Below are 19,144 nucleotides of genomic sequence, written 5' to 3'. Positions count from 1 at the left end.
CCTTCTAATTTCTATCTCTCATTGTTCATACATACTATCATAGTACTACTATTTAATAGAGATGGAAGAGACGATGTACCGTACCAAAAATATAATCGGAAAATATTGATACGAGAAAAATATCATACTGAATTTTTTGATTTATCAAAGTTTCAGTATATTCGTTTTTACGATATACTTAAAATTCTGGTATACTAAAATACTGTTTCATTCACTGTATATTGAAAATTTGATATTTTCAGTTCAACAAGATTGGTATACTTAGTACTCCATTTTTTTCCACCACAAATATGATAAGCTATTGAAAATGCAAATGTGGCAATCAATGCTATTAATTTGATGCACTTCATGGAAAATTGAAGTTTCACTTAAATTATACAGCTTTTTGTACCATTATTGTCCTTTGGCTAATTATGTTATTTCAATTCTACAATTTTTACATAGTTTCCTCTGTATTAGAAACAAGGAATGGACCAAAATTATTTATCTCTATATATAGTTTAATAATGTAGAAAAATAGACTATAGACATGAATATAGTATTTTTTTTACGTACGTCTCGGTTGATTAAATAGGACAAATTTTATTTCAATGCTTTTTCAATACTTGTCTCATATGGTTGAATTACCAGAGTAATCAATCAAATCATCCGTGTAACTCGTATCGTCAAATATCAAGCTTAATCAGTTGTCACATTTTCCGATTTCCAAAATAAATGTGGTACTCATTTATCAATTTATTCAATCAAGTTACTAGTAACCTAGCATGCTTTTAAGTTGTGACATTGATTGTAGAAGATGGGTATTTTCAGGGAAATAATTATCTTATATTGAATTAGTGTAATGTTTAGGGTTATTCAAATTTAAAATCTATATACACATATATATTGCCATAAAAATATTACAAAATGTGTATGATGAAATACATGTATATTACGAGTTTAACTAATCAATATATACATAACTTGATCATGATTTGACAGCGCATATAGGAAAATTTGTAATATATATATAACTACAAGAAAGCAATATATGTAGGATACATCATATCACACACATTTATAATATCTAGACATATCATAAAAAAATGATTTAGATTGGTATGATCATTTCTTGTATGGCCTAGTGGTCCTTCGAGTAAAATCAAATTTATTGCAGATTTTGACAACAATTAAAGGAACCAATTGGAATTTTCTTTTGCAGCTATTTCACATGCAGACATGAGAAAATGTTTAAAACAAATTTAAAGCGAATTATAGAAAAAAAAAATCAAATTTACCCTAAATTGACCGACACCATTATTAATTATATCTTTAAATTTATAAAAGAATAATACTTATGAAACCTGCAAAATAATAATACTAACATGCGTGTACGAAATATATCTTTTTGTTGCTTCTAGAATAACTTCAAATAAAATTAGAATCCAAATAAATACTTACTAATTACTCCTATTAAGTATGCATTGGAGATTTGTAAAAAAATTTAATTTTTGTGTGACTATTTTCTCTTTACTATTAATAATGAAGTAGGTTTAGTACGCTATAATATATGTAGAGCCGTAATAGATAATTATTAGGTTCTTTTGCTTTAACTAATTGCAACTATTGCGATAATCTATATATAGACTATAATTCTATAGGTACTCTTTTAATGCTTATAACACCATAATCCAAAACTAAGATTAAATCTATACCCTTAGATTTTGAAATGAGTGGGTGAGATTAAAGCTCAAAAATTTTATTAAATAGTAGACAAAATATCAACAAAAGGGTAATATCGTCATTATGTTATCATATGATAATTTTGTGGGTGTTTTTTTATATCAACATAATGTATTACAAATATCAATAATATGACATGAGAATATCATTGAGATTTTTTTTGCATTTGCTGATAAAATCTGCTTATCAACATGTACGAAAATTGAAATATAATTTATCAAATTTCATCATCCGAACATCGTCGGAATCCTTATAAAATTATCTTTAATTTGATATATTTTTTTTGTGAAAAATAATTTAAATCGAGAGAGTTATGTAAATTTAAAGTTTTAAGATGATTTTGATTAGAGAGATTTGACATTAATACCCTTTAAGTTTATTTAATAATTTTTTTAATTTAAAATATAATGCATGCCGCATTATTTCAACCACTATATCTTCTAATCTAATGGCTAAGATTTGATCTTAATTTTTGATTGCTAATTAGTTAGCAATTGATCACTCCCCATAATTCTATAATCTAAACATAGGTTTTTAGTTTATAACCACGCAATTATTTCACTTTTTGTTCACTAACAAACATTAGTATTTTTTCTGTATATGCTAAGAGAGTAACCATAGTATATATATTAATAGACTCATACACGTTTCATTCAAGAATGTGGACATTTTGAGTGGGATGGAAGTAAGTACTATAGTGTCTCTGACATAAATTTTAAAAAATTGCTTATCGGCGCTGTTTAGTATTTCAGTAATCGCTTTAGTTTTTCTTTGTGGGTTTCTCGTTTATTGATATTTGTCATTATCAGGTTCAATTTCAATTGACCGATTTTAGAAGATTAATTGTGTTGTTTGCTCTTTGCTTCAGTATGTTTTGTGATGCGAGATCCATATATACCTCTGTCCTGTCATTACAATTAATCAAATGAGCTAAATTTTACTATCTTTAAAAGTTTATTTGTCCTTGACATGTTAATAATTAATCAATGATTTAATAGACTCGACTATTTAATGTGCAAAGGAGGGTAGTCAATTAGTTGAGCATTTACCACTCAATGATAGTAATTTGTTTCTCAAACCTCTCATAATTGAGATGCCCTAAAGTTAATTGATTATACATGTGCAAACATGGTAGGTTCTAACTAAGTAGTGTTTCTAACATTTTGTTTTCCTTAACTTTGGGAAAATAACCTTGATGAACATTAATTCATAAAAAAAATCCACATATAAATAATTTAGACTAAAGGTCCATTTCGGTCCTTAACATATTGCGATTTTTAAATTTTAGTCCAAAACATTATCTTTTGAATTATTCGGTCCCTCACAAATAAAAACGGATCACATTTGGTCCATTTTGGACGGTTCCGTAAAAAATTTGACGGAAACATGTCGGCTTCTGACTCCTGGTGTTCTGCCGCTTCTGCTCACCGTCAAGTCGTCGTCTCGCCTCCTCTCCCTCTCCCTATCCCTCACCCTCGACCACCTCCCCCTCCCCCTCGCCGTCGTCCAGGAACCCTCCGCTACGGCTGCCTTCCCCCGCCGCAGTTCCACCTCCTCCTCTCAAATCGTGGCTGCGACGACACCGGAAGGCGTTTACTGGGGATTGATTACTGAGTTGAGCGAGGCGAGGAAGGTGGACGTCGTGGCGGAGGTGGTGAGGGAGATGATGTAAGGAGGGGGTGAGGCTGAGGGATGAGACGGTGACGACGGTGGATGAGGCTGAGGGATGATGGAAGGTGGACACCGTGGCGGAGGTGGTGGAGGTGGTGAGAGAGGTTTGGGTTTAGGGTTTCCGTCAAATATTTTACAGAACCGTCCAAAATGGATCAAATGTGACCCGTTTTTATTTTTGAGGGACCAAATAATTCAAAAGATAATGTTTTAGACTAAAAAAATCGCAATATGTTAAAGGAATGGACGTTTAGTCAACAATTTAATACCAATCATCATTCTAGAAATTGCCACCCAATCACTAACATAGCTAATACCACACATTAGAATATTTCTCGATATAGATATATGATTTTATACTTTTATTTTTGTAGAAATCATCTTCTGCAAGCAGTCACCAAAAATCAATTCTTTTCATAGTATATCACTCACAAGTGTCAACTTGTGGGCCAGCCCAAAACCATTTGCTTGATTGCACGGGCCCACTATAATCACATAATATAACCTAGCCCGGCCCGGCCCGGCCCATTTCATATCTTCTCACGCTGTCGACTACTACATGATTACTTAATTATTTTATTCATAGGTACACGTATTATATTAATCATCTAGTATAATTGTATTGTATAATACTAATCAAATACTCCATTTATTACGGATATGTGTCAAATTATGTTCATGGTCCCTCCTCATTTATACTCAACCCAAAACCATTTATTTCATTATTTAATTAACTATATGAATACTTGTATTCTACTTGATTTATCCTATTAAGAAAGGCTCTTAAATTTGAGCAGAACTGGAATTTAATATAACAATGTGTATTTTGCAAAGATGAGAAGGAGAAGATTAAACACACATTCTTTTGTGAAGATTGTCAACCAAACTATACATAGTTCTATTGTTGTGTGATCAATGGAACATCCTTCTCTATCTTTTCAAGGAACCGAAGGCATACCTTTTTTTTTATTATCGTGGATTGAAACTTTGTTTATAAAATTTGATTAAAAAATGTGAATTTCGATGTTCTATATCATGGTCGATGGGAGTTTTTCTTTTATCTTATTGAGGGTCTTGCTAATATGCTCTATCTCTCTTTTATTGAAAAACTTCTTTGATTAAATTAGAAGATATTTCATTATACATTTTTTATATGGTAAATGGTTAGTTAGTTGTCTAATAATACAAAATAACCAATAATTACGAATAAAACAAGTCAATAAGTACCACAGAAACCTATTTAATTTTTCTTGTACAAAATCATAATTTTTATTTATGTACTAGATAAAATGCAAACTCTATATTTTGTACAAACTCTAAACTCCTTAACACAATGTCAACATTGTAAAATTTCAATATTTTGATGTCAACACAACGTCAACCGGTGACTATTGACATTTTTTATTGCTATTATTTTGTCATCTATTGATATTTTCTAAATATACAGATCATAATTTAAAATTTATACAATATTTAGAATTTATATTTAATTAGTATCCCTTCCATCGAAATGTAACATCTATCATATGATATTATGATTTGCCACAAAGAGACCCCATTCCCGACAAATAATTGAATGCATATATATGTGAACATACATGGCCGCAGTCTTGACTTGGTGAGTTCAATATTAATTGGTGTAAGATTAATCACATATAAATTACTTTCACTATTTTTAAAATAAAATTTTAAATCTTATGAACATAAGTCAAAGGACGTAGTCACGGATAATATGATAGGACCCCTTTTCCCATCCAATCAGAAACCGACTAATCGTCTTGTATAGATAATGTGTATATTGTAGGATAGTAAATGCACTTACTTTTAAAAATAGGTTTGATTTATTATTTTGTTAAAAATGCAAAATAAAGTTTAAAAATAGGTTTGATTTATTATTTTGTAAACAATGCAATTATGGAATTGATGGTGGTGTGCACATTAATATGTTGTCTGGATAAGAATTTCTTGGATGATTGGATCTATTGTTAGTCGTTCTAAACTCCTAGAATCTATTACATCTTTTTGGCTTGTCAATTACTCCCTCCGTCCCACAAAATTGTCCCATTTTTTCATTTTCACCCGTCCCACAAAATTTATCCCATTTCACTTTTTACCATTTTTTGTTGTGGACCCCATATTCTAATAACTCATTCCTACTCACATTTTATTATAAAACTAATATATAAAAATATGACTCATATTCCACAAACTTTTTCAACCAGTTTTTATTACATTTCTTAAAACATGTGCCCGGTCAAAGTGAGACAATCTTTGTGGAACGAAGGGAGTATTTTCCTTAATTTGTTTGTAGTGATTTATGTAAGCCATCATCCATTTCATCCCTAATTATTAAAAATAGCATATGTGATTTAAGAGTCTCATTATCCACAAATTCACTCTTAAAGACCGAACTAGAGGCCAAATTAGGGTCATCCATTTTCTTAATCTTGTGGTTAGAATTAATTTACAATTAATTTAATATTTTATTCAATAAAAACTTTTTTTTAATTTTTTTAAAATTATTTTTTTTCAAATTTTTTTAAAAAAATTTGTTATTCAATAAAAACTTGCCGGAGTAAATAATGAACTATATTCACTAAATAATGAACTAAATGGAGTATGTTGTGAAGTAATTTTGACATGTTATTAAAATACATTAATGATACAACAAATTTTAGTGTTAAATGTTAAACGGTAGTAATGAACTATATCCAATAAATAATTAACCAAATGAACGTTAGTAATGAAGTAAATATAACATTTTATTGAAATACAATGTTAACTGTAAGCGGTAGTAATGAACTTACTTCATTCAGTCATGCTATTACTTCATTTCATTAGTTTATTACTTCATTCCGTTTGTTTATTACTTCATTCAGTCATGCTATTACTTCATTCCATTAGTTTATTACTTCATAATGTGTTATGACATAATTATCTGTCAGTTGAATTAAATTCGGTATGTAATGAATGCGAAAAATTACTTCATAACATACGTTCATTTAGTTCATTATGTAGTGAATATAGTTCATTATTTACTCCAACAAGTTTTTATTGAATAAAAAAAGTTAAAATTAAAAAAAAAAAATTTTAAAATTAAAAAAAGTATTTATTGAATAAAATATTAAATTAATTGTAAATTAATCCTAACCATAAGATTAATAAAAATGGATGACCCAAATTTGATCTATAATTCGGTTTTTAAAAAGAGTTCGACATTGATCACAACTTTGTGATTTTGTGATGTAACTAGCAAATCTACAAATAATTAGAAAAATAAACAATATGGATAATTGTCGGTTGTTACATATATATAAATCATAGACTTCATAGTTTATACTCTATATAAATACTATTCCCCCGTCCCAATTAAGTTGAGACATAACTTTTGGGCATGGACTATAAAGATTAAGAAATTGTATTGAAAAGTAGGAGAGAGAAATAAAGTAGAAAAGATAAAAAGAGAGTAAAATAGATGATGGAATAAAATAAAAGTGACTAGATGTTTTGTTTTTTATTAAAAGAGAAAATGACTCATTGAGCATAGATTAACTATGAATACAAGTTATATATTTATATATAAAAATAGACAACTTTAATTTGTCATGATTTAGGTAATTATAAACACATTTTTTTAACTTCACATCAAAATGAGTAATACACCCCATATATATTAATTCATTTTCTAAACTGTCCCTATATAATATTTAAATAAATATATTAAGTTTGTAAGCATGCATAATTGTGTCGGTATATAAAAGGATTTTTTTTCTTGTTTACTTTTTCTTGTGCAATCTAGATATGCTATGAAAACTTGCACACTGATTGATATTAATGATGTAATAAGTATAAAAAAATTCTAAAATTTCAATAATTATATCAATCTCTTAATCCATCAACATATATAAACCTATTACAAAATTATAGGACTCGAGTCCAAATGAGTAGTGACAACAATTATTTAGGGATTATGATTGATTTATTTAAGTATAGTAGAAATTCATTAATATAGTTTAAAAATCGCGAGCAAAAAATTTAGTGGCTAATCAACGCGCCAGCCATGAAGGATAGATACATTACTCGATTCTTTTAATTTTAGTATCATATTTTAATCTCATAATTCAATTATATGGTTATAAATCATTATCTCATTCAATATTTGTACACATTCGTCATGGTTCGTTTCATTTTTTATTATCTCATCATAGGTTGGTTTTAATTGGTCGATAACTACCTACTGACGAAAGTTAGGTTTTTAGTTTAGTTATTGTTTGTCGTCTTGGTTTTCCTTTTTTTTTTGTTAATATCTTTTTGTCGTTATCATATCATCATTGGATTCTCTTTTTAATTAGAGAAGATTGTGTTGCTTGTTGTATCTTAAAAACTACAATATCGATAAATTTGTTGTTTTTGTCTCTTGTTACCTTACGTGCTTGTAAGGCTTGATTGTCAATTTTTTAAAGAGTCTAATAAGGGGGAGAATTATCCACAATTATATAGATTAGATAAGATCTTCACCAAGTCGATGTGGGACAGAATTTAGAGAATTTAACACGCCCCCTCACGTGTGGGCCGGAAAGGACATCGGTCTTCCATCACGTGGGTTGTCGATGTGGGACAGAATTTAGAGAATTTAACACACCCCCTCATATGTGGGCCGGAAAGGACATCGGTCTTCCATCACGTGGGTAGGCAATGCAAGAGAAACAACCATCGACTTGAGGCCGCTCTAATACCATATTAGAAATGGACCACTCACTCCTTAAAAAGCTTCATAAGGGGGAGAGTTATCCACACTTATATAGATTAGATGAGATGTTCACCAAGTCGATGTGGGACAGAATTTAGAGAATTTAACAAGCTCATTCTGGTCTATAAATTCTACTTTTGTTCATACAATCGATGATTAATAAAATTACTTTCACTGAAGTTCGTAACAAATACGCCCACAATTACCCTAAATTAACGATAAACACGAGCGATTTGCTCAATAAAAACTTGATGCATAATTGTGTAAAATTTATCAAGTTTATCAAGCTCGTGTTCATCGACATATCGCTCGTGTTTATCAAGTTTGATACAATTAATCTAGGTTTTAGTGGATGTTAGCTAATGGAGTATTTGCTCAATCCCCGCAAATATAGGGCAAAATTTTCAATTCGGACACAAGTAAAACCTACCAAATTGTACATATTAGCCATAAGAGTATAAAAATAAACGAAACCATCGAGATGCATGCACACAGGAAAAATAAAACGAAAAAAAAAGAACACAAACTCTTATTCATAAAGAAACCCTGACGTATATCTACATATTGCCATTGAATCAATGATCAATCATTTTCGATATTTCCAACTTTTGGTATTAATTTTTGTGAGGCCAAGTTACATATGCACCACTAATTATTTCCTTAGTGGGACTGAATTTCCACGAAACCTTAAATTTTTAGTGGATGTTAGCTAAGGAGAAAGGTGAGACTTTGAAAAAAATTTCATATCTACATTGAAATCATAACATACAAAGCTATCAACCTTTAATTGTGTATTTAAAGAATAAAAGTTATTTTTTTAAAATAAAAGTGATTATGTATTCCAACTAAAAAATGACACTTCTTGGGATAAAATTTTGTTGTTGTTTTACTAAAATATGATTAATATTTTTTAATGCAATAAATTTACTATTTTATAAAGAACGATTCAAGACAAGACAGACCGGGTTCGGTCTAACCACACACATTGTGCGGGCTAGCGTGCAAGCCCGCACAGGAGTACAGCTCGTTCGAGTACGACTGTTTCGAGAAAGAGCCTCAAAGCAAACAAATGGAACGTTTAACATCAGAATTGCAAGTCTAGAAGTAAATGTTTTATGTTTTTAATCCACAAAACTATCACACATAAGAGCATGACACACTAAAGAAATGTATATATATGACTTTGATGTGATGATTTACCTCTCTTCTCAGTTTCTTTAAGCTTTCGATTCAAAATTCTCCAGCAAAAACCGGTACAGTTCTTCGGCAACAACCTTCGGATACTCCTCCTGAGGCAGAAGAGCGCCCGGGACTTCCACGAATTTGCTTACACCCTTTGCTCCCCTTAGAGCCTCCATTTCAGCTTTTGACCTTTTTGGTGCATCCGTGGCTGAGACAACGAGGACTGGCACGTTTCCCTCTAGTCCAGCGAATAGTCGAACAAACTCCTCTCTGGAACCCACTGGATCGAGCATTCCAGTCAGAAACGCAGCTGGCACATAACGGGCCCCCTTTCTTTTGGTGAGTGCATATCGGCTGTCAATAATATCAGGGGTGACGTTTTCGGGGTCGGCATACACGTGGGATTTGTACTGCGACGTGATTGACTTTTCGTTGCTGACAAGAACGTTGTACATCATCCAGCCCAGAGCAGGAGCCCTCAATGTCCCTCTTAGAAGGCCGTACCTGTAAATTCGCAAAATTGGTAGAAAAGAAATTGTTGGTTTGGCTTTAATCTGAAGGCGTGTGAGTTGGTTCATACCTAGTTTCCATACTCGAATCTTTACCAAACACGATGGGAAGGGGGCCGGCCCAGGTTGGTGCAACGGCAGCAATGGCCTGTGGCTTCAAGGAACCTTTTCTTGTCGCCTTAACAGCTACCGTTGCAGCATGCCCTCCTCCGAAGACCACATAGTCATTATCTGTGTACAGAAACTGCAATCGTTAGCTGTAAACAAACGGTGCAAAAACTATCTTATTGTAGTTCTACTGATGTTCTCGGAAACGGCTAAAATATTCTGCAAGACAAAGTTCAGACTATATCTTCAGGACGAATGGCCATCATGAACTCAAGATAACATTAACAAACAGAATATTGGAAGATTGATAAATCAAACATCCTAACTCCTAAGCTTCTCATAAAAACTGTTGAGCTCATCAATCCTGCAATATAATCAATTCAAATAAAATTTACTATTAGATCTAATCACATCAAACTTGCACATAATTAAAACTGGTTCATGGTGATGTATTATCCCTAGGGACATCATCGCATATTTCTCAGTATGTATAATAGTATGCACTTGCAATATAGGATTCAAGGCGTTGATATACTAGGTTGGTGTAATATTATGGATGAAGCTAAAACTACAACTTAGTACTTACCAGCTCCATTTCCTTATTTGAAATTGAGCAAGTATTCAAACGGAAAGTTCTATCAGTAGTATGATGGAGATCCTACAGAACTGGAAACAATGATCAGCAGCAGCTCCCATTGTTTCGACGATCTATAGGCCCTCTCTTCTCTCTGAAGAGACAATGCGAAGACACCTCTACTACATTTTCCTGCTTTCGTCTGCCATTATTCCTTTAACAATTTCCTTGATTTTGTTTTCTTAGAGAGATCTAATTATCAGGTTCTAGATTCTCTTATTTGACTAAAGGACCTTTACAAAATTACATGTGGATGCCAAGTCGGTCGACTTTGATAGGAGTAACTCAAATCCTCGATTCGATCTGCCAGCTTTTGGGACCGCCACTTCGTCTCTGCTACAGCCTTCTCCAATCCGTCCAATCGCGTATCCGTCCTGGAATTCACCATCGTTCACCGCACCAATTGATAGGAGTAAAGGCTGAAGAACACGAATATAATATAGAATCTGGAATCAGAAATTCTAGGCTTTATTGAAAGAAACTGAATAGCAAAACAAGAAAGGGAAATCCTCCCGAAGGAGGCCAATCCTCACGAAGGAGGCCTACGAGTATAACTCGTCCAATAAACTGATCTATCCAAAGATGATCTATTCTCCCTAGCGTTCTTATATTTATAGGCTGCAGAATATTTGAATTACAAGAGAGTAGGAATTAAAATAGGAACTGCCGCTTCTTCCTTTTGAATTCGCCTGCTTCCCCCTTTTTCTCCATCGGTTGGCTTGCATAGCTGACCAAGTCGGCCATCGATCTGCCATCTTTTGAGGAACTAATTTGCTGACCCATTCTTGGCCAAACCACTTCCCTATTTCCCATCCTCCTATCCGTATCAGACTTCCCCAAATCAGCAAGCATTAATGAATGTAAATAGGAAAATTGGCTCTTTTAGCAATATGGGTCAACTATTCCAGAGGAGCAATGATAAATATCAAGTAAAGCATGAACTAATGTGATCTCAAAGACATGTCATCCTCCACTGAGTATGAACTGAATGTTGTCGTGCTCTGATAAGACCAATTGGTCGAGAGAAAACAAACAAATTTCTCCAAACTTAGAGGCTTTACTTACCGTAGAGATACATATTGCAAACAAATTTCTCCAAACTTAGAGGCTTTACTTACCGTAGAGATACATATTGCACAACACAGAAACTGGAAATCAAGCGAAATTCATTTCAAATACAAACTAAAAATGTGAAAATGCATTATATCTTGCTGCTGGAAAAATCATTGAGTCAATATGCAGAAGAGGAAATGCATTGGAGCTTAACACAAAGGTAGCTGGATTATCAGTTGTTTTTAAATTTTGAACAAGGAACTGAGCTTCAATGTAACAGAAAGAACAGCTCCAAAAAAGTGAACACTTAGTTGAATCGTTTTGTTGTTGAAAAATTGTTACTTTTGTTCAATCTCGTGTCTCCTTTACTACGACTTGTAATCTCCAAATCCTATCTACATCTTTTCCCCTTCCATTTCATCACTCTCAATCCAACATGTGATACCAATTACCAACCAACAAACGAGCCCCCCCAAAAAAAAAGAAACCTCACAACCTTGAACAGGGTTAACATAGGTTATTAGATTTCACCTTCGACCTTTCGATCCCAAACAATAACCATGACTCCTTAGCATACACAATTCGCAGAAATGTAGACATTGATCCATGGTAAATATTGCAATAAACAAACCAAAATTATAGGCTTTTAAGCTACAGCTACAAAACTGTTTTAAGCATTTTATAAACAACTGCAATATATTAACTTCGGCAATTAGATTTCGTTTCATCATATCCAAAAAAATTTTCCCCAAATTACTCACTACAACAAACCTATTCCATCGCAGAACAGAAGAAAACACAATAACTAATCACAAAACAATAAGCACCATAAAATCAATAGCAATTACGAATCAAAGCAACTCAATCACACACCTGCAACGAAGCTAGCAACGGGGCTATCCGGCGCAGTGACGAAATCCACCAAAAACCTCTCCATCACATCGGCATTGTAATCGAGCTTCGGCCGGTCCGAGTATCCCAGCCCAGGCCAATCCACAATCGTCGCGCTCCAATTGATCCCGCCGCCGTCCCTCCCGACGATCTCCTCAGCAACGCCTCTCCACTCCTCAACGGTGCTAACGTCGGAAATCGTCGGCACCAGAAGGATGTCCTTCCGCGGCTGATCGGCGCCGGCGCCGCCGTTCTCAAGACGCTCGAAGTGGATATTGACGGAATTTCCTCCGTATTTCCACTTCCAGCTTCCGGAATTGGTCGTGGAGATAGGCTTCGACGGGGAGGAGTAGTCAACGGATGTCGATGCCTTGACTTTGAAAATTAGGGATTTGGTAACGCGGGGAGAGATTGGGCGGGAGGATTGGAGTGGTAGGGAAAGGGATGCTGACGGAAGACGGAGAAATGCGGCGGCCGCCATTGATGACGATCGGAATTCAGCTGAGTTCACGGAGATTTTTTTGGGGGGTTTAACTTTAATTACATCTTTGAATTTTTTATGTTTTTAGTTGAATTTTTGTGGTGGTTAGGTAGAAAATGTTTCTCTACTATTGCCTTTAAAAATAGTACTCCCTCCGTCCCAAGCTACTTGCACTTATTTCCTTTCTGGGCGTCCCAAGTTACTTGCACTCTTTCCATTTTTAGTAAAAATTATCAACTACAGCCGTAATATTTGACTTTGTCTATCACTCATTCCTTAATCCCCGTGCCGAACAGGAAACGTGCGAGTAGCTTGGGACGGAGGGAGTAGGAAATTTGTGTTTAAAATATAATTTTTGAATGAGTTATGTCAATGACTCAATCTTATGATTTTCAAATTATATGAGTCAAATCATAGTTTTGCTATGATTTGCAATTTTATCATAGCATCATCAGGGCGCGGAATTCCAGGCAGAATTTTTCGCGCAATTCCCAAAAACACCTTCTGCCACGTCATACAGACTTTCCACTGCACTGCCACGTCATAAGGATTTCTCACTGCACAGTGACAGACATCCCCAAGGACTTCCCGAAGGACTTCCCACAATTAAAAAAATTTAATGCAATAAACGAGAATTCCGCGCGGACGTCCGAGGGAGTCGCCCATCGTGACGGAATTCCGCGTAACGCCGCGGAACTGCGGTGTCCTTAGTGGACGTCCACCGCGAAATTCCGGCACACCAGTCGGAATTCTGCGGGGACGGGCGTCATTGCTGATGCTCTCAATAGAAAGTCCAAATCATGAATATCCAAATTTGTGAATTCAAGAATTGCGATTTGGAAGTTGCGAACTCCAGTTCAATTTACTATTTTCATGTAGTAGTGTTTGCAAACCGTGATTTCTTTTATCGAAATAACTAAAGTTAGGCCAAACTTAAACATTAGTTTGGTTTACATTCATTACATTTGGTTCGATTGACTTATTATTAGTAGTATTTCAATGTTATTTAAGTTGAACTGCTCTTTCTTTCTTTTTTTTTGCTATTGTAATGAAACTAGTGACATTCATATACATATAGTGTGCATGATTATTTTAAAAGAATATACACTGTAATATAAGAATCAGTCAAATTTATGATATTAGAAGCTTCTTAATTAACATTAATGGCTAGATATATAAAAACGAAGAGAGGGGAAAAGCTATTGACGCTGCTTAGTAGAATATATATTTACAAAAAAAATGTGAATAAAAAAGGTAAAGCAAATGTAATTATTTACAAAAGAAAAAAGAAGAGAAATGGTTTATTAAAACAAAATATGTCAAGAGTGGGATTTGAACCCACGCCCTTTCGGACCAGTACCTGAAACTGGCGCCTTAGACCGCTCGGCCATCTTGACTTATTGATTTTGTTTTCAACACTAATTAATAGAAGTTCTATTGTTGAGACAATCCAATTTTATTAAAACAATATGTCTCACCAACGAGAATTTAGAATGGTGGCCTACCAAAGAATCAATTGTGTGACGAGAACTTGGAGTGTTGGCTTGACAAAGACCAACATTAACTAACAAGGACGTTAACCCTAAAGGGAGCTTGATAGTTGGCAACGACCTAGTCGTGTGTCCAACGAGAGGCAAAGAACCAGTCATTGGCCAACGAGGACGAATGCTCTGAAAGGGGCTTGATTGTTGGAGATGAACCAGTTGTGTGACCAACAGAGATAAATTAGAACAAATCGTGACCAATGAGGATGCATGAGCGGAGCCATAAATTAATATGGGACAAAAATATTAATAGACAAATTTTAAAAATTGAAGAAGGGACATTTAGTGAAAAATTAAAATTAATTTTTATACCAAGTTATACATACATATATACGGAAATATGAGCAAGGGCAAATGCCGCCCCTCCTAGCTTAATGCTAGATCCGCCCATGCTTAAGGGAGATTCGATTGTTATAGACTCTAATGTCCCACGTCAGACAACCACTTTGAAATTTATAGATGAAATGAATTCTCTTACCTATTAATTAGCATGCTATTCTTTTTTAACGAATCATGTTTTTATTGTTTATTTCTGTAACATGATCACATTGAAGATATTAACTTCCAAATTCTAATCATCAAAACAATTGCTTATATTAACTCGAAATTGGCCCAATTTTATTTCCTGCTATTTTCCCTAAATTAAAATATGCAAGCTAGGTTATACAATCAATCTCTTGTTTGATTTTATAGAGAACTTGACTAAAATTTGAGTGGTCCAAAGATTATCAGTAGATTAGAAGGTCTTCTTCTCCTAAAGTATACTACCAATTTTATCTTCCTTAAATATATTCAGGATTTATTTATTCTTATTGATTAGGGTTTGATAAAGAATATCTCCCAAATCCTATACTAAAATATGTCCCAAATCCTATAGTATAATATGTACGAATTGTTATAGACAGGAATAAGGTATAATATTGTAATACAATTACTAAAAATATTGTAAAACAATATTAATATGACCCATTTTCTATAAATTAAAAATATTGTAAAACAATCACTAAAAAAAGATTACAATCTCCGTTCTTTAAAAATAAGAATTCTTCCTTTTTGGAATTAAAAAAAATTCTGTTTGAGAAATTTGTTTCTATCATTTGGAAAAAAGGAAATCAATTTCCAAAGCTTCGAGTGTGAAACGGAACGACAATGGTTTCAATGTAAATGCAATGAAACAATTATCTCTCTTGAGCAGCTGCAAATCCCTTCGATCCCTCCAACAACTGCAAGCCCACGCCACCAAATCCTCCCTCGACGCCGACCCTCTCTTCGCCGGCAAGCTCCTTCTTCACTGCGCCGTCCACATCTCCGACGCCCATGACTACGCCGAGCGCCTCCTCCTCCACTCCCCGAACCCCAACGCCTTCATGTACAACGCCGTCATCCGCGGCTTCTCCGATTCCGACTCCCCCCGCCGCTCCATCTCCACCTTCTCCCTCATGCTCAGGAATCTCAGCTCCCAAATCGACAGCTTCACCCTCGCATTCTCCCTCAAATCCGCCGCGAATCTCCGCTGCCTCCGCACCGGGGCTCAGCTGCACTGCCAGGCGCTGCTGCGTGGGCTCGAAACCCACATCTTCGTCGGGACTACCTTGGTCAGCATGTATGGTGAATGCGGCCGTGTTGAGTTTGCACGCGACGTGTTCGACGAAATTCCTGAGCCAAACACCGTGACGTGGAACGCGCTGCTGACAGCTTTCTTCCGGCGCGGAGATGTCGGGGGTGCGGAGAGGGTGTTTGCTGCGATGCCGGCGAAGAGCCCGACCTCGTATAACTTGATGCTCGGAGGGTACGCGAAATTGGGGGAGTTCGCGATTGCGGGGAAGGTGTTTGATGAAATGCCGCTGAAGGATGAAGTGTCTTGGAGCACGATGATTCTGGGACTGGCGCAACACGGCTGGTACGAGGAGGCGTTTGCGTGTTTCCTGAGGCTGCGTAGGGTTGGGACGAGGCCGAATGAGGTGAGCTTAACCGGGGTTCTATCTGCGTGCGCGCAAGCAGGGGCGCTGGAGTTTGCGAAAATGGTGCATTGCTTTGTTGAGAAAGTTGGTTTGATTTGGATCACTCCTGTGAACAACGCGTTAATGGATACTTACTCCAAGTGCGGGAGCGTGGATATGGCTCGTCTCGTGTTTGAGAGGATGCCAGGGAAGAGGAGTATCGTCTCTTGGACAACGCTGATCGCGGGCCTAGCAATGCAAGGTCACGGTGAGGAAGCGCTTGCTCTGTTTCTTGAAATGGAGGGCTCTGGTGTCGAACCTGATGCTACCGCGTTCGTTGCCCTGCTCTACGCGTGCACGCACGCTGGTCTGGTCGAGGAAGGGAGTGAGATGTTCGATAAAATGTCCAACCTATATAGGCTCGATCCTGAGATTGAGCATTATGGATGTATGGTTGATCTATACGGCCGGGCCGGCCAGCTCGCTCGTGCGTACGAATTCGTGATTCAGATGCCGATCCCCCCCAACGACGTCATCTGGCGGACGCTTCTTGGCGCGTGCAGCTTCCACGAAAACGTGCACCTCGCGGAGAAGGCGAGGGACAAGCTCTCGGAGATTGATCCAAACAACTCTGGCGACCGCGTCCTGTTGTCAAACATCTACGCCGTCGCAGGGAAGTGGAGGGACGCGGCCGCGGTGAGAAGGTCGATGGCGGAGCTCAAGCTGAGGAAGAGCCCGGGCTGGAGTAGGATCGAGGTCGATAAGATGGTGTATATGTTCGTAGCCGGTGTGAGGGGGGATGACGCGACGAGGGAGGCGTACGAGAAGCTCGGTGAGGTGATGTCGAGGATCCGGGTTGAAGGAGGGTACGTCCCGGAGGTTGTGAGCGTCCTGCACGACGTGGAGGAGGAGGAGAAGGAGGGCGCGGTGGCTGCGCACAGCGAGAAGTTGGCAGTCGCGTTCGGGATGGCGAGGTCGGGTGGGGCCCGGAGGGTCAGGGTTGTGAAGAACTTGAGAGTTTGTAGGGATTGTCATAATGTGATGAAGTTGATTTCAAAGGTTTATGAGTTAGAGATTGTGCTGAGAGATAGGAGTAGGTTTCATTGTTTCAAGAATGGGAATTGCTCTTGCAAAGATTATTGGTGAAATTACTTGAAAAAAAGTGTGATTTTTTATAAATAAGAGGGGTGTTGTTTTTTTTGGTATATAAGATGTGTTCTAATGTTATATGTGAACGATGAGAGTAGTTAATTAGGTATTAATTATAGTTTATCAATTAATTATTTAGTATTTATAATTTATTAAGATTATAAAATAACTAAAAGATAGTACTCATTTCATCCGCGAATTGGAGTCCCGTTTTTCTATTTTGGTTCATCCGCGAATAGGAGTCCTTGTTCATAATTACTCCATCCGTCCATGAAATGTTGTCCAAGTTTGACTCGACACGGATTTTAAGAAATGTGAAGAAAAGTGAGTTGAAAAAGTTAGTGGAATGAGGGTCCCACATTTATATATTACTCCCTCCGTCCCGGCTAAGATGACACATTTCTTAGCTGGCACGAGATTTTAAGAATTATTGGTTGAAGTATTTAATTAGAGAGAGAAAATGTGGGTGTAAGTATTATAATAGAGAGATAAAGAAATCTGAATATTTTAATAGGTGTGAGAAAAAGTGGTTGGTGTATTATTAATTGGACAGGGAAACTTTCCAAAAAAGGAAATGTGACATCTTAGTTGGGACAAACTAAAATAAAAAATGTGTCATCTTAAGTGGGACGGAGGGAGTGGTTTTATAATAGAATGTGAGTGGAAGAGTTAGTGGAATGTGGAGTCCATAAACCAAAAATAGTAAAAATGCAAAGTTGACAATTTTTCACGAATAGACTAAAATAGAAAAACTTGACAAAATTTCACAGACTGATGGAGTATTATAAATGGTAAAGAGACCACATATTCCACTAACTCAATCCCACTCACATTTCATTTAAAATTATTATATAAATGAGACCTATACTCTACTAACTTTTTTCCACCTAATTTTCTTAACATTTCTTAAAATTCGTGCCGGATGTAATGAGACTCTTATTCGCGGACGGAGACGGCAGTAATCAATAAGGAATCGTATCTTGTAACTACGTGGACTTGGGCCCCCAAATTTCTTTTCCTTACAATGCCCAATTCTTTTTCTTCGGCCCAACGTTCTTCTGCGCATGTTGTTAGGATTTCATCGAATTTTATCTTCCTTAATTATATGCAGGATTTGATTTATTTCGATATTGATTAGGATTTATTTAATATATATAAAAATCCTAGATTATAAATATGTACGAAAAGAATTATTATCATGTTTGATGTTTCTAACCCTAATTAAACCTTACTTTTAATAAGCCGCCGTCAAAGTAATATGGAGAGAGATCCTTGCAAGAAAGATTTGAAAGAAATATGGATACCGCAAGAAATATGGAGAGACATCCTTACAAGACTCCCGATAAGATGCATTGTGATGTGTTGGAGCGTTTGTAAGTTATGGCGCGATCTAATAGAAGAGGATGGTATGCTTGCGAAACAATTCATGGCTTATGTTTGTCAAGACATGACGAGTGGTTTGTTGCTTTGATCTTGAAACAGAGCTCTTTACCAGTTTTCCTCTTTAACC

General features: G+C 35.8%; 2 protein-coding genes and 1 non-coding gene across 3 annotated transcripts; 1 reads left to right on the top strand and 2 right to left on the bottom strand.

Moving 5' to 3' along the window:
- Positions 1 to 9,220: 9,220 nt before the first annotated feature.
- On the bottom strand, positions 9,221 to 13,095 carry LOC121778296. The gene is made up of 3 exons (XM_042175618.1): positions 12,503 to 13,095; positions 9,906 to 10,065; positions 9,221 to 9,829 (listed from the first exon to the last, which is right to left on the bottom strand). Exons 1-3 carry the CDS (start codon positions 12,999 to 13,001, stop codon positions 9,361 to 9,363), a joined length of 1,128 nt encoding a protein of 375 aa, XP_042031552.1. The 5' UTR covers positions 13,002 to 13,095; the 3' UTR covers positions 9,221 to 9,360.
- A 1,223-nt stretch (positions 13,096 to 14,318) lies between these two features.
- TRNAL-CAG lies at positions 14,319 to 14,398 on the bottom strand. The gene has a single exon. It is a non-coding gene; the product is annotated as a tRNA-Leu (tRNA).
- Positions 14,399 to 15,634: 1,236 nt separating this feature from the next.
- LOC121778331 (pentatricopeptide repeat-containing protein At1g74630) lies at positions 15,635 to 17,790 on the top strand. Its single transcript, XM_042175660.1, has one exon. It carries the CDS (start codon positions 15,715 to 15,717, stop codon positions 17,629 to 17,631), a length of 1,917 nt encoding a protein of 638 aa, XP_042031594.1. The 5' UTR covers positions 15,635 to 15,714; the 3' UTR covers positions 17,632 to 17,790.
- Positions 17,791 to 19,144: the final 1,354 nt, after the last annotated feature.

Source organism: Salvia splendens, chromosome 19 (assembly GCF_004379255.2).
Source record: "Salvia splendens isolate huo1 chromosome 19, SspV2, whole genome shotgun sequence".
In the NCBI taxonomy this organism is placed as follows: domain Eukaryota; kingdom Viridiplantae; phylum Streptophyta; class Magnoliopsida; order Lamiales; family Lamiaceae; genus Salvia; species Salvia splendens.
This window is presented reverse-complemented; position numbering and strand designations above follow the sequence as displayed.

Coding starts and splice junctions, on each gene's coding strand:
- LOC121778296 (XM_042175618.1), bottom strand. CDS start 13,001: ATGGCGGCCGCCGCATTTCTCCGTCTTCCGTCAGCATCCCTTTCCCTA. Junction 10,066..12,502: donor CGTTGCTAGCTTCGTTGCAG/GTGTGTGATTGA, acceptor TTCTGTACACAG/ATAATGACTATGTGGTCTTC. Junction 9,830..9,905: donor GATTCGAGTATGGAAACTAG/GTATGAACCAAC, acceptor GCGAATTTACAG/GTACGGCCTTCTAAGAGGGA.
- LOC121778331 (XM_042175660.1), top strand. CDS start 15,715: ATGAAACAATTATCTCTCTTGAGCAGCTGCAAATCCCTTCGATCCCTC.